General features: G+C 40.8%; 1 protein-coding gene across 1 annotated transcript in view; it reads right to left on the bottom strand.

Moving 5' to 3' along the window:
• Positions 1-507: 507 nt before the first annotated feature.
• TRUB1 (TruB pseudouridine synthase family member 1) overlaps positions 508-15000 on the bottom strand; it is a 29941-nt gene continuing 15448 nt past the window's right edge. Inside the window, exons 4-8 of the mRNA XM_082486740.1 lie at positions 10779-10860; positions 5262-5334; positions 3844-3983; positions 2652-2708; positions 508-1252 (exon numbers count right to left, since the gene is read on the bottom strand). Of these exons, the coding sequence (XP_082342866.1) occupies positions 1038-1252; positions 2652-2708; positions 3844-3983; positions 5262-5334; positions 10779-10860 (567 nt within the window). The 3' untranslated portion in view covers positions 508-1037. The remainder of the gene's footprint in view (positions 1253-2651; positions 2709-3843; positions 3984-5261; positions 5335-10778; positions 10861-15000) is intronic.

Raw genomic sequence — 15000 nt, forward strand, 5'->3', positions numbered from 1 at the left:
CTCTCAAACCACTGTCTTTTAGCCACTTTGAAAATCCAAAGGGAAACAGTGGTGAAAAATACTCAGTGCAATCAAATTCTGCTGTCTACACGACCTGCAGAACAGGCCCTCGCTGCCCCAGTGAATTAAAATGGCTCCAGCGAGGATCCTCGATGGTGGATCCCTCTGTTGCCCATACAACTGCTAGTGAGGACCAACTCAGTCAAAGCCCAGAAGCACATCAGCCTTCTACCCAATCCACGGGAGACAGCTCCAGCAATACACAGATGGCAAAAGTAAATTCCATGAAGGGCATAACAGTCAACTCTACTTTAAATTATGGGTGGTCACCAACTGGGACATCGTACCAGAATAGGATATGGACACCTGTAATGATGCCTGCACTCTTCAGAGCATCTGTTATCAAACAGTTCTCTTCGGGGATTGTTTATACTTAAAACTATTCACTTAAACTGATATTTCAGACTTAACGTAAAGTATCAGCATCTACATTTAATGCATTCTGGATAACATTTGACTGAAAGAACAATCTGCATAGGAAAAATTACAGTAAAATGGACATATCCTGAAATGGATTTCAAGAAAGTAAATTGCCACACAACATTGTTGTATCCTTCAAGCTATGATAGTCTTGTCACCATGGTATTTCAGAGCTTGATTACCAGCTATAAAGAAAAAAAAGATTATTTTTCTTTGGAGCACATTTATCAAACCTTTATGTTTATAAATTTTTATTGAGGAATTAGCAACAATAGCTACGTTGCACCCTACAAATTCTTTATAAGTTTATGAAGATTTGACATCAGTGGCAGACCCGTTTACAGTGTGCAAGAAGGAAAATAAACAAATCAGGAAACAGCAAGCACTGGATATTTTCAGAGCATGTTCTAACCCCAGAAAACAAAAGAACCATTTTTCTTGCACTGCAGTTTGTCATCTTCCCAGTACAGACTTGTAAATTTGCACAGGAGGCAAGACAATCCCAATCCAATCTTAAAATGTCTCAATCATTCAGTCTTTTTCCTTGACTCAACTTATCACTTATCTTCACAGCTCACAGCCGTTTCACCAGGATGCTCTGTCTTCAATTTTTTATGAGATGGCTCTCCCGGGAGAAGAGACGTGCAATGCTCTAAGGATCGTGCAATTTCATCAATTGTCCATTTGTCTTCATAAAGGGCATGCTCCTCTAGCGTAAATGGCCCGTGTTTGGTTCGGGTCAGCTCTTGCATAGTGGCACAGGTAGAGAGTTCTACAGTGAAGGAGAAGAGAGGACTTAGAAAAAGTGCATGGTCAAGTTTAACTATTTGCAACCCACTTAAAATGTATTTTTACATGTAGCCTTCTACATTATTCTGCTTTGTTTGAGAAGTTGATGAAGATTTACCATTCATTTATATCCTCTTAAATTTGAACCAAGGAATTCCTTTGTTTACAATAGATCTCCAGTGTAGTCAACAGTTCAAAATTTGACAGGAAGTTGTGAAAAGGTTTTCCAGATTTAAATCCGAATGAAAAGAGAGGAAATAATGACGTAAGATGTAAACAGAACATTCTGTATTCACAAGTGACTTAGAAGACCGTGCACTACTTTTCCACAGACTTTGAGGCCTCCTTAGCACTTCTTGCTTTCAAGAAGGATTTTTGACATTTTTATCCTTTGCTGCCTGCCAGGATAAACTAAGGTAAGGAAAAATAAAAAATATAATCAAATGCTCTGCTGTGTTAAATAAATACCAGTAGGACCAAATTACATAATGAGGGGCTACAAAACATAACAGCAACCAGAGCTGACTTGTAAGCACACAGGTATACTAATATATTCTCTCCCATCCTTTCTGATGCAGGAAGATTTTTACCACATTTTATATTTTTGAAAAGAAACCAGCCAAGAACCAACCACCAAGACTTTGTCTCGGTTTGTCATTAAAGGACTAAACAAAAGCCAGTATGCTCAGAAGGCAGTAACTGAAAGAGAATCTTTGACTTGCCTAAGCACAAATAACAACATTGAAATTCATAGGGTTATCCCACATCACTTGCTTTCCTGATCTGCAAATGTATCATTTAAAAAAAAAAAAAAATTTAAAATGGATTATCTGTTGTCCATCATGGAGTTTGACAGATATAGAGCACAAGACAAATAACCCTGCGGGAAGGCAAAACCCTTCACAGTTCAGGTAAAGGAGAAAGAAAATACTAGAAAAATCATCACAAATGTAGAAGTCCTTCCCGCAGATAGGGTTTATTATGTGCATGGTAATGTTCTGTGCAATCTGTTTTCAAAATGTGATGAATAATGTTTAAAAAGACAGTATCTTTCTTCTTCTTCTCATCCTTAATCTGAGTTAGCTTTAACATATGGAAAAGCAAAAGAAAAAATCCCCACCTTGCCTTGTATTATCTTGCTCAGTCCTATTACTTGCTCCATTTTTATCCCCCAGCCCCCAAGGTCCTCTGGCAATTATTTAGCCTTCGTTTTCCCATGCTCCCGAGGAAAATACCTTAGTGTATAAAAACAAGTGATAGCACTACAATTCTGCAAAATAACACATAGGTCTCCAGTTACTGGAGATATATAAAATGACAAAATTTTTCCATAAACAGACACATTAATTCCTTAAACTGTCATGGGTTTTTTTCATGCCTACCTTTGCCAATGTCACTGACCAGGCTCCTGACATAAAAGCCACCACCACATTCAACATCTGGAACGTTAATAGTGACATGGTAAATTGCCAGTGCAATGTGAAATCTACTTTACATAGAAACCATGCCCCCACATAAATGTAAAAACGCACTAAGCAAACAACCCAGTGATAAAATATTTATAGGATGCAACATCAATTATTCATCCTGTAACATATGTGCGGGTGAGATTGCTAAGCTAGACAGAAGGGGAAGCAAATACAATGGCAACTGAACTAACTCACTAGAAATTAAGTACTTGCTGTGGTATGTTAACAAATGCTTCAGTCCTAGTCATTTCAAAGGTTTCAGAAAGTTTCATATTTCTAATGAAATGATGAAAACACGGTATTTCTCTTATAGTCTAAACTGACTATCAATGCTTTTAAGATACTGCACAGAGGCAGCTCCAATAAAATTTTAAAATTCACCTTCACCTTTCTCTGCTCTCTCAGCCCTTCCCTTCCCTTCCCTCTCTGCCAGTGATGAGCTGCTAATCACCCAACCATAAAGCAAGGGCTGAAGTAAGGCAGCACCGAGTTCTGTCACTCATACCTGCTCATCATGTAACATCTGGCCCATCAGAGGACTATGGGTCAACTAGGCAGCTGATCAATGCAAGACATTATCTTGACCTCACGGCAGCATCAAACATTTACAACAGTCTTTTTGGTTTATTTATTACTGCGCTGCTTAATGTACTGCCCAGTTTTCTTCACGTATAACAGAAGGACGGATAAGATCCTGCCTCTTCAATTGAGAAAGAGGCCTGACAGTAACACATACGGGTCCTCGCTGTGCCCTGGGAGAGATGCCAGCAGGTCTGGGCATCGGGGTAAAAGAATGGGCAAAGCGAAGTAAGCAGACCTGAGAAAGGAGGAGCGAGCTGGAGGTTGCGAAATCGCGGACAGATGCAAATAATCCCCTGACCAGCCTCTCAGAATTTTCCCTCACAGAAAGATTATATGTAATCAGCTTAACTTAAAACCAAAATACGGTGCTTTTACTGCAAAGTGAAAGTCTCCGCGCATGGGCTCACACCAAAATAAGTAGCTGAGGGAAATGAAACCCATTTCACTATCTTATTCCCATTCTGAGTGTAAATGAACATTAACAAGCTGGGAGCATCACGCCGTAATGATCTTTGGCCTTTACCCAGTGTGAAAAGTGGTGGCTGGAACTGTTGGAGAGAGAGGCTGTACACTGTTACTGGCCGAGCAGGCTTTGCTTCGACTGCTTCTCCTCTCTTCATCAGAGTTGAGAGCCTTTCTCCATCCTTCTTCAAAGCGGAATAGCTGATCAGATAGAGCATGAAAATGTGTGTCATACGGTTGCAATAGAACAAGCTTCCCATCCACCAGATCCTGTTAATATTATACTACAGTAGCATACATTTTACCCTCCTAATCCTCTCCAAGTGCTCACAAAAAAACCCCAACGCCCTACTAAGTGCTTCTGAAATCTCTTAGACACAGAATCATCTCATTCGCCAGTAGCTATGTAAACTGGAAAACAAGAGACGGTCTTGTGTTTACCTCTTGCCGTACAGATTTAAAAGCGTTCATCGCTCAATTTGTAGTTTATGAAAACAAAAGGGTTTCTATAAGGGGTACAACACTTTCAGCTGCCTCTAACACACTGTCTCAGCAGTCTGCAGGGCATAGTCCGTTTCAGTTTTATGTTGAACTGAGCACTGGGAGCTGCTCAGGCAACTTCTGCAATTCTGCCTTGCACCTTTACTCGTCTCACACCAGGGTCTTCCCTGAACAGCACCTGCAAAGTCATGCAGCCTTGTTCTAGGGTGGTTAGGGGACCGCTATAGAACAAAAAAAATTAATTTCACTGATTACATGAAACTTTATCCAAAGCTCCAACTTTGCTCTTGACAAAAAGATGACCATAGAAAAATCAAAAAAAAGATCTTGCTCAAATTCGCAGAGGGTAATTTGAAACAGGTCACATGAAGCAGAACACCTACTGAATCACTGACCTTACAGGGCTCACATTGGAATCACAGTAACCGACCCATTGCAAACGCAAAGGAAAGCACGTTAGCTTAAATCACCATAAAAGCCATCTGTCACAAGCTAAGTGCTTGCACATTGCCAGCTACTATAGCTCACCTGACTAGAAGAAATTTGCTATGCTACGGAAACTCAGTCACTAATCACTCATTCATACTCTTAAGTTTTCAGAAAACTAATTCAAAGTCATTTAAGACACTTCCGCACAGATGTCAGTAAGCCTCCCCTTACCCCACAACCAAAATTAAAGAGTCAGGGCTCTGCTTTCTAACTGGAAGAAGGGATAGAAGCCACCAAGCCCTGCAAAGCTGTTTAAGACTGCTTTGCTACTTTACATTTACCATAATAAAAACAGACTCCAGGTTACCATTTGTGGTTGATGTTCAAACGGGCGAGACCCGCAGTTGCACATGTTAAACTCCTAAGTCTGCCTTTCATCTATCCTCTTGCCAAAATGTATCTTTTGATTTCTGAGAGAACTGACTTCTGTTGGCAAGTCCAGACAGCAGAACACAACTGCCAAGAGCGTCTGAATACTGTGGCACTTACAGTGGAGGAACCTGCATTATGTCCCCTGTGAACTTTTGCAGCACATTTTCAAGATCTCCTTTTGTTATCTGGTCTGTAGAAAGAAAACAGTAAATATGTTAGCATTGATTATTCACATGGCATTAACGGCATTAATCATGTTCTGCGAACAGATACATAGAAGAGGTCCCTCTCATCTGAATTTGGATTGGGTGAAAGACACCAAAGAAAAGAGATAAAAACCAGAATGTAGGTAGGAGTGTGAAGTGTCACAAAAACAGTGGAACAAACTGTCCAAGGTGATTAAGACAGTCTGGACGCTTTCAGAAGGGCAAAAATCCCAATATACACAGTTTTCTTTTGGAATTCGTCTCTCCTGGGACTGCAAATTCATTTTTCTTGGGAACTATGCAAAAACTACAAAATTTGTCCTATTCTATTTTTTGTTAAAGGACCAGAAAGAATAAAATGCTCTTCTAACCTTGGCAACTTCTCTTTAAGAGTACCTAAGTGGGGGGAAAAATACAACTGATTATTAGAGAACAAAAGTATCGTTGCTTTTTTTTTTTTTCTAGTGAAGAAAAAGACTGCATCTGGAACAACACATCAAATTTCCATATCAAACAACTGACCTGCAAACACACACCAGGGTATTGTGATATATTAAGTAAGGCAATTTTACAGAAGAAATCCTGGAAAAGAAAGATAGCTGCTTTAGGCAACCTACTCTCTTTTAAGAGTACACATACACGTCTGTCCCACTTTTATTGCAAGGCTATAACCTAAATAGCTGATTGCATTGGTCCTTTGAAATACTCTTCAATACAGATGACACCATCTCTAATTTGTTTAGAGAGTACAAACATAAGATCTGTAACCACAACGCACTTCAGTGCATTTCTACTGTCTAGGACTTGACCAGTCCCGTATCTTGTAACTTAGATTCAATTAGTGTCACCCTGCTAAGTCAACAGCATCCTGGAACGTAAACCAGCCAAATTTATTTATTGAGCCTTCATTATGTTTTGGAACAGAGTTTTACTTGCAAACCTTACAAACCAGATGTACTTTATGCTTTAAGTAAAAAAAAAAAAGAAGAGGTTTCTTTCCACAGCAGCTTTGCAAGATGGCAACGCAGTACCTCACTTTTGCAAAGCGCACTTTGCAGCCTCAAGAGCAGATGCTGTCCCTAGGCCTCAGCAGCTCTCTCGAGAAATGTCAATTAACAGCAAGGTTGCAGTCAGGGATGCTGAGAGACCAATGTTCATCAGAACACAGGGCGAGAGACCAATGTTCATCAGAATACACGGTAGGAACAACAACATCGATTGTATAGTAAGTCTGGATCTTCTTCTGAAGAGCTTCTCACATGGTTATTTCTATCTTCTGTATTACTCTAGTTTAGCAGCTTATCACAACAAAACTACAGGGCCGAAAGTTAGCGTGACCCAGCTCTATGCCAGTGATCCCGGCAGCCTTCTTGTGAACCCCAGGCTGCCTCAGGCTAGAATTTAGTATTTAAGATTTAAGCTTAAGCGTCACTTGGGGTTCTCTCTCACTTTTCACCCTGTAAACTGGTTTTGTGGCTCAGGCATTTAATGAGACACCTGAGTTCAGTTCTTGCTCTGATCTCATATTCCCCTGATTGAGAGGTTACACGTAGCCTCTGAGGAAATCACTTATGCTATAGGCAATCTCTATCTCAGGAAAAAAAAAAATCCCCATATGAAGAATGATGTAATAAGCCATTAACAAACACAGTTGTGTGGTGTGTTATCAAAGTAAATATTTACAGCTGAGTTTGCTAAGACCTAGAATAAATCATATTTGTCTCCTGCAATACATCGTGGCACAAGCTGGCTGGCACGACATTCTGAAAACCTACACCAATGTGCTGTGCTTTGGTTTGGTGTTTTTTCCAGCACGCGCTGCCTTTGTTAATGGACTGTATTGGATCCTTGCCCTGTCCTAGGACAACACACAAGCTGGTGGAGCTTTCATCCAGCGCTCAGTCATAAAAAATGCGCCATTAGTCTTGTCCCAAACAAACAGTTTGAAGTCTACATTTGTCCCAGGCGTCAGTCTGGACTCGTGGCTCTGCAGGGCACACAGCCCACACAGAACCAACTCCACCACCTTTTAGCTCCCACAGTCATGACATCCACAGCATAGGTAGGGGGGAACACAGTGCTGCCGCCCCCGAGAACTGTTTCCCTTCAGGCCCTCAGCCCACCCGCCCCCCTCACCCGTCTGTGGGCTCGGGTTTAGTAGGTTAACAGCTTGTCTGGTCAGCAAGTTTAGGGCAGCATTTGGACTCAACCCTCCAACAAGCATGAAATATGAACACATCCATAAAGGTTAATTAGCGTCAACAGCCCCAAAACTTTCCCCATTTGACTTCCCTTCTCCACTCCCTGAAAGTAGGGGGTTGAGAGATGTTTCTGTAGGACACGTCTGTCACTGCCCTTGCTACCAGTATCCTCATCGCACATACCAAATATCCTCAACTGCTGTATCGCGGACCATGAGTCTTTGCTGGAAGCTGGACTTAAACTGCAGCTCTGTGTCCTTCCAGGGAGGGGTGTAGAGGCTGCTACCCTGTTTCACAATGAGGATTATTGAGGTTTGGGCCATGGGATAATTGCATCCAGTCCCCAGGAATAATGACAGCCTTAGCTTAGAACAAAACGATTGTACCCGCTCTGTGAATACACTAATTAGGATACATTCAATTCAACACTTTTCTAAATTTCTTCCTAAGTCCTTAGACCAACGGTGGGGTTATGTGATGTCTGCACAGACTATGAATCTTCCCGTGGACTATTCCTTACGATTCTATCAGCATCTCAAAGAACCCAAATCTTCAGTTCTCCAGTGTTTTTAGGAAACATTGAAAATAAGCCTATTCGCTTCTAATATGAAAATTTTAAAGAACAGTTGTGCTTCTGAATACTGGTGACTGTTGATGAATTTTCTGGTTATAATCATAAAGGAAGTTAATTAAAGTTACCAAACCAAAAGGTGCCAACTGTGCCACAACCTGCTTGTTAACAAACTACACGAAAACAGAACACAAGAATTGCCCAACAGAACTATAGCAGATGACCTCGACGCAATCTGGCCTGGCACAAATTATTTGCAAATGGACAAGCAGAATGCTGAAAGGACTACTTTTTTCAAATTATTAAGGTAGCTCTACTAAGCACATATTTCAGCATAATCAGCAGAGACCTGCAGAAAATCCTCGCTAATTTTGTTCTCCATGTCTGGATATAGTCTGTAGGCAGCTGGTAGGAAGTGGGTTTCAGAACGCACATTCCTGTGCATAGTTACAAACATTCGAAAAAGGGCGACAAACATTAATGTTCTCAAGAAAGCATCAGAGGAACGCTAAACTCTTCTTGCTTCCAAAGTCATCATCTGGTAGCCCGGGAGCAGTATGAAACCATAACCTAATTTCACATGGAAATGCAAACTCGTCTGATAAGAACCAAACTAAAAACTATGTGAAGTTCAGGAGGGATTAAACCCAAGGAGCTCTCATCAGCACATCCTTTCATTGTGACTAACTGTAATATACAACAGTTTGCTTTCTAAACTGCTGTCTAGGGACACTTTGAGGACTAAAGTACAACGCTTTCTTATAGTTAATATAGCAGGCAACTTTCTGCAGACACTTCTCCTCTTGTGGTCTAGTGGAATCATTCAAGAAGAGTTTTATATATCTTGCAAACTGTTGTAGTGCCCTTTCTCTGTACTAAGGCCCCATCCTGGATGCTGCTGGCACTGCAGGATTTATATTCCCCAGCAGATGCTCTGCTTCTCCCAGGATCCTTGTAGGTGTCAAAGGAAAGCTGAAATTCAGCTCGAATATCCGGTTTGCCTGTTCTTGGAGTACCAGTTAGGGTTAGGGATTAGGGATGGTGGGCCACTCAGAGAATCCTGCAGAAAACCAAGCTGCTTTGGAGAAGACAATGGAAAAGATGAGAAAAAACTACTCCTATTCATGACACCGCATGATAAACTGGGTCATGTAACTGATCTCTGTTTAAAAAGATAAGCAACTCCAAAAATAGGGGGTATTTTTAACCCAAATCAGTTCCCCGAACACACAGTCTAACAGAAAGCTAAACCACTGTAACAGAGGTTGTGGTGCAGAGGTGGGAACTACTGTACCAAGAGCTGCCAGTGAAAGAAACATGCATGAAAACAACACCCTAAATTCTGTCTGCAGTAAACAACACAAAATAAAAAAGCAAAAGTAGTGTTTCAAGAAATAGGTCATTTATTTTTTTTTTAAAGTCATTTACCATGGGAGTTGCATCTACTTGAAATGATACTTCACAGTTTACATATGAGCAAGTACCTACAGTGAATACTACTCAGCTCAGCAGAACCACATTCCTCTTTGAGAGGTACACATACAAACCAAGATAGTTTTCTCTCCAACCATCATGAAGCGTTGGCAACTCTAACAGTATGGGGGTGCTCAGTCCCACAGAAGCTTAAAGACAGACTTAAAACTTGACCCCGAAGCAGAAGCAAATTATCCCACATCTCTGCATAACATTACCCAGTAAATAATACTATTTAGAATGACCCATCAAGTTAATGTGGACAAGAAACTCACACTTGCCTGCCTTGTGAAAAAAAAAAACAAACTGCAAAAGAAAGGATATTGGGTGAGGGTGGAATCGAGGCTAATTTTTCATCATGCCATTAAGAAAAAAAAAAAAAAGATAATTTGCTTCATGTACCTATTACCAGGTACCACAAACAGTGTAGGACCTACAAGAGTTGTTAAGCAAGCAATTACCTATTGTGTTCTTTTTTCCCCAGGTTGTGAAAGAACTAATGGCAAATATATTTGGTGTGTCCCTGGTCAGCCCTACGTTGTTTCTAAGGCACCCTGGGTATTGTGGAATATCCACTCCAACAAAGTCACAGTCAGGATTAATTCTGAAGCCTTAAACTCTTGCACTGTGCTCTGTGGGTCAGCAAAGTTAATTTATTCACGATGCTAGGACACAGACTGCAAGCAAGAGCAAGAGGTGGTAGGTGAACATAGGTAGAAAGTAGTTCATGCTAGCCTCATTTTATGTTGAGCAGTCTGTAGTTAAAGCGGCATCCTGGAGGGAAGATCTAAGTACTTTATTCCTCCCCTGGCCTTGAAGGGCATTATTAAAAGAGGACTCATGGGACTATACACTAAAAGAGGAAAATTTTACTGGACACAGCACGTCATTTGTCAGCCTGTCAAAGATTTAAAATGACACAGTGCTGCCCAATTCTATTTTCTCCCTCCTAATCTAATGCCTGGTTTAGTTTTTTCCAACAGAAATGAACACTTGCACTGGACATAACTGCATGAAGCTGGTTTGAATTATATGAGCACTGAAGTTGAAGATGAAATAATCTTAGTTTGATTTCACATTTAAATTTAATTCACAAAGTCCCAAACATCTCTTCTGCTTTTCCATGATAGAGACCATTTACGCCTTCAAATTACATCAAGTATATAGATACATTTATGCTTACCATAAGGTTTTTCTTCAGTTACTTTTCCTGTGGCATCTAATGTATCAGTAGCTTTGCCCAGTAGTCCAATGGCAGTGTACTTCTGGGAAGGAAAAAGAGAGATCAGTGAGTCAGGTCTTCAAGGTTACTTCTTTTTTCTTCTTTTTTAAATAAAGATTGCAAGTACCAAGTACTTCAAATCAGGACAGGAAGAATACTAGCTGAATAATCAATCCCACGAGTTTGGGTAAGCAAAAGTAAAGATGAAAAGATATGGAACTAAACAAAAATTAAATCCTGCATTACATGCACCTATGATTTCAGTTTTAGAAACCCCAGGAAGAAGCAACGTGGAATCTAATTTTTCCTATAAATACATCAATACCATAAAGAAAATAATAGGGTGGTAAAATCAAAGTCTCTGTGGGGTGTCATATGTCACTGTTGAAGCAAGGCACATACAGTACCTTTCACACACATTCTTTCTTTCTGTTCCTTCACAATTAAAAAAAAAAAAAAAAAAAAAAAAGACACAAAGACCTTTACTTCTGAAGGCAAAACACCCACTTCCGAGGCAAAGCATTACAACAGTTCTGCCATGAAATGTAGTGACATGCACTAGCCTAAAGCTGGATTTTTGAATATCTGGAATCTGGTAAGGACCTTGTGACCAGCACAAGAAGTGCAAGGCCACTGAGTGACATATCTGCTCATCATGGGTTCTCCAAATATTTCTGTTTCAGGGTTTTCCCTTACACAGTTCTTCTCCAAAAAATTCTTCAGTGTATGTGTTTGAAGCTTGCATGAAGGAATTAACCTGTTCCCAGGCTCTTGTCCTTATTGCATTTCACCCGATATCCTTCTTTTCCATGTTTTCCTCCTAAGCACTGCCAGGCTGTGGGCATACAGCAGGATCTGCTGAAGCTGACAGAAGGCAGCCCGTGAACCACCTGCTCCATGTCTTTTCACTAGGCTGCCAACACATAAAGAGTCCCCCTGTGTGGGCCCAACATGAGTGTGGGTCAAGTTTGGAGATACCCTCAGGTATTAAAATCTGTGGTTTGACCCACTGCCCATCCCATCCCATCCCATCCCATCCCATCCCACTATATTTCCCTCAGCCCTATGTTATGTCCAGAGGCCTTCAAAGTAAAGCCTCGGAAAGAAAACTCAAGGTGTTCCACGCGCCTGATTCCCAGTAAGGTTTCAATGATCTTACTCCCAACTGAGCTAATACAAATTTGAACCAAGTTGTAAAACGACGTATCTTCTAGAAGTTAGCTGAACAAGTTCTACTGGAACACATCCAAACAGGTGTAAGCACTAACATTTTACTCTTTGATGCAATGCATCCTTTTTCATGTACTTGCAAAGTACAAACAAGCTCAAGCAATAATAGTGTAGGCATATAAATCACACCTACAAAATGGAACTACTGAGACATGCCTTGATTTTGTTCCATGTGACAACCTGCCACTTGAATGTATTTCTTCAAGCAACTGCCATGAAACGGAAGCAGCAGGAATAGTCGGACAAAAGGCAGTGCAGACTTTAATGTAAAAATAACTGTATTCTTTGCTTACCACATTAAGGCTACCTTTTTCCCTGAATACCGCAGATGTGTGAATCCCCTGACAACTCTGCAAAATTAGGCATTTTAAAATAAAATTCTTGAAGTTCACATACTTTCGGAATGCATGGAAAAGAAACAAAAGGAAGAATGGATGACTGCTTCTTCACAACAAATATTTAAATAAACTTTAAAGTATATTATCTGCTTTTAGGACCATAAAATTGCCTGCTTTCTGAGACATTTAATGATCTAATTCTTAACATTTAATAGCACAGCTAGGAAGAGACACTATTCAGCAACTATTCTAGAGGTTAATAAAAACATGTGAGCAGATCTTCATAATTCTAGCATGATGAATGATCTTTGCAGTTCAGCAAAACTCTAAACCTGAAAGTTTGAGACCTCAGGCACTGTCTTCAGATGTTTCCAAGTCAAAGTACTGATACTAATTCAGTTTGAATTACTTTCTGCCTCTTGATTCTGGTTTTGGCTATCTCGCTTCAGGCTCTCTGTTACAAAAACATGCTATATTTGACCCCCCAGCAACAGAGAGATAGTATTATCTGTTTTATATGCAAACACAAACTGTGAACAATACAATCCAAACCCCGACACCTGACTTTCTCTTTAATTTCTACAAAAAGGGCAAAAAGCCATCTGATTTGTAAAAAGAGCATCTTTAAAAATTAGTCACAAATCCCCATTCCTTACAGCAGCCTTTAAAGAGTCACAAAAGACTCAAACCAGCAACGCAATAATCCACAAAGAAAGCTATAACAGGTCAGGAAATAAAGAATTACAGTTGGTTTATGATCAGTCTCTGCAGTGCCCTTGGGTATCTACAATTATATATCATAATTCTTAGTAGCCACTTAATAGGGTTTACTTCCCCTTTGTTAGCGGGCAGGACCTGGAGCTTGTAGAAGATAACATGAGAGTCCAGATTGAATCTATTGTTCCCCTTGTTTTGCATCAAAATTCAGCATTAACTCTCTTTAGACACTAACTCGCACTGCCCTCAGAAGCACTCAATGGATTCTGAGTCATTTAATAAGTCTTTGCTGACCTTTTCTCACCTGTGTTGGCAATCATTTATTTCTTCCAGTTTTATAAAATACATCTAGGGGCATTCTTCCTGTACTCTTAAATTACAAATCACTGCAGCAACACAGACAGCAACTGCTCACAACCACACTGCCTTCAACCCACTCAACCGAAACAAAAAAAGCGAAGTAGTAGGTGTTGCAGGCAATGGAAAAGCCTGGGAAGTGCAGACTGTGACAGGAAACATCCCTATATTAGCAGCTCATCACAGAACTCTATGCCAATCAATAGCCCCTACGTCCTTGTCCCCTACTCATCTCAAGAGGCCAGGACCCAAACCATTTGAAGATTAAAAGCAGCACCTCAGCTTCCCAATGGGAAGTGTAGCGCATGGAAAGCTATGACATTGAGCATTCCCAGTCACAGCTTGCAAGCACTGCAGCATCATGCATTAATTCCAACTTCTCCTGGTGGCCTGCACGGTTCCAAAGCAGAGCCTCACAACTGTACAACAGACAACAACCTGAGGACATACAGACCTTCCCCAAACTATCCTGCATTAGGGAACGGCTGCATCTCTCAGCCGTACAGAAAACCCTTTTCTTGACATTACGGCAACTGAAACAAAAGGCAGCAAAGCGACCAGAAGCCCTCAAGTTTAAGCAACTCTTTCGTTCACACTAGTGAGGACATAGCCTTAAGATGCTTTACACTGACAAACCGCTGCACTCTGCCAATGAGCGTAATGTATTGCAAAAAATCCGTCACACAAACTGGGGGACATAGTAGATGTTACCTCAACAAGATCATAAAAAGAGGGAAGTGCCCCAGCAGCCGTACCTTTACTACCATACCCGTGACTAGAAACAAACACCATAAAAGCCGGGGCTGGAGAAAGAACAGGATGACAGGAAGCCCTAAGAAACAACAAATTACAGACCCGCTAATAAACCTGACAGATCCTGGGAAGAGGAATTTTGAGAGTCACAACCACAGGGCACAGTCAAAATTCTCACAAACAATAAAACATATGATGTTTACAACAATGTTTTAGTAAGAGAACAGCTATCATTTGGCTTTCTCATTTCATACCCAATTTCAGAGAAATCCTTACACTCACACGGAAAGGGAAAGCATATCCATAAAAAGAGTGAGAAAAAGGCATGACTTTGACAGTATCCATATTTAACTGTGAAAGGAGGAAGAGGAGGAGAAGCAAGAATAACCCCCTCCCATTCGAGGGGCTGTACAGCCAGCGTAACTATCAGCTGCACAACCCACCCGGGGGGGCTCCTGGAGGCTGAAGCCCCCGGGCTGACTGCCAAGCATGTCTGCCCCACTTATCCACGCAAACGCCAGACAGACCACAGCACGGAGCCTCTCGGTTTTAACTGTTAATATATCAAAGTTTTATTTGGAAAGAAGCCAGAGACTTGAAATCTTAAATTATAACATGTTTTAAAAGCTTTTTCAAACACGGAGGAGCAACGCTTTGGAAGAGCTACGCAGAAACACAAGTAATTATGAAATAAGGTCACTAGTAGCTGTCAGGAAGATTTTAAGATGGCCCCCACTTCAAGAATTTCCCAGGCAAGCAAACTCCTTGGAAGAGGCAGTTCATGAGAG

This window comes from Vanellus vanellus (genome assembly GCF_965231255.1).
Source record: "Vanellus vanellus genome assembly, chromosome: 7".
Taxonomy (NCBI): domain Eukaryota; kingdom Metazoa; phylum Chordata; class Aves; order Charadriiformes; family Charadriidae; genus Vanellus; species Vanellus vanellus.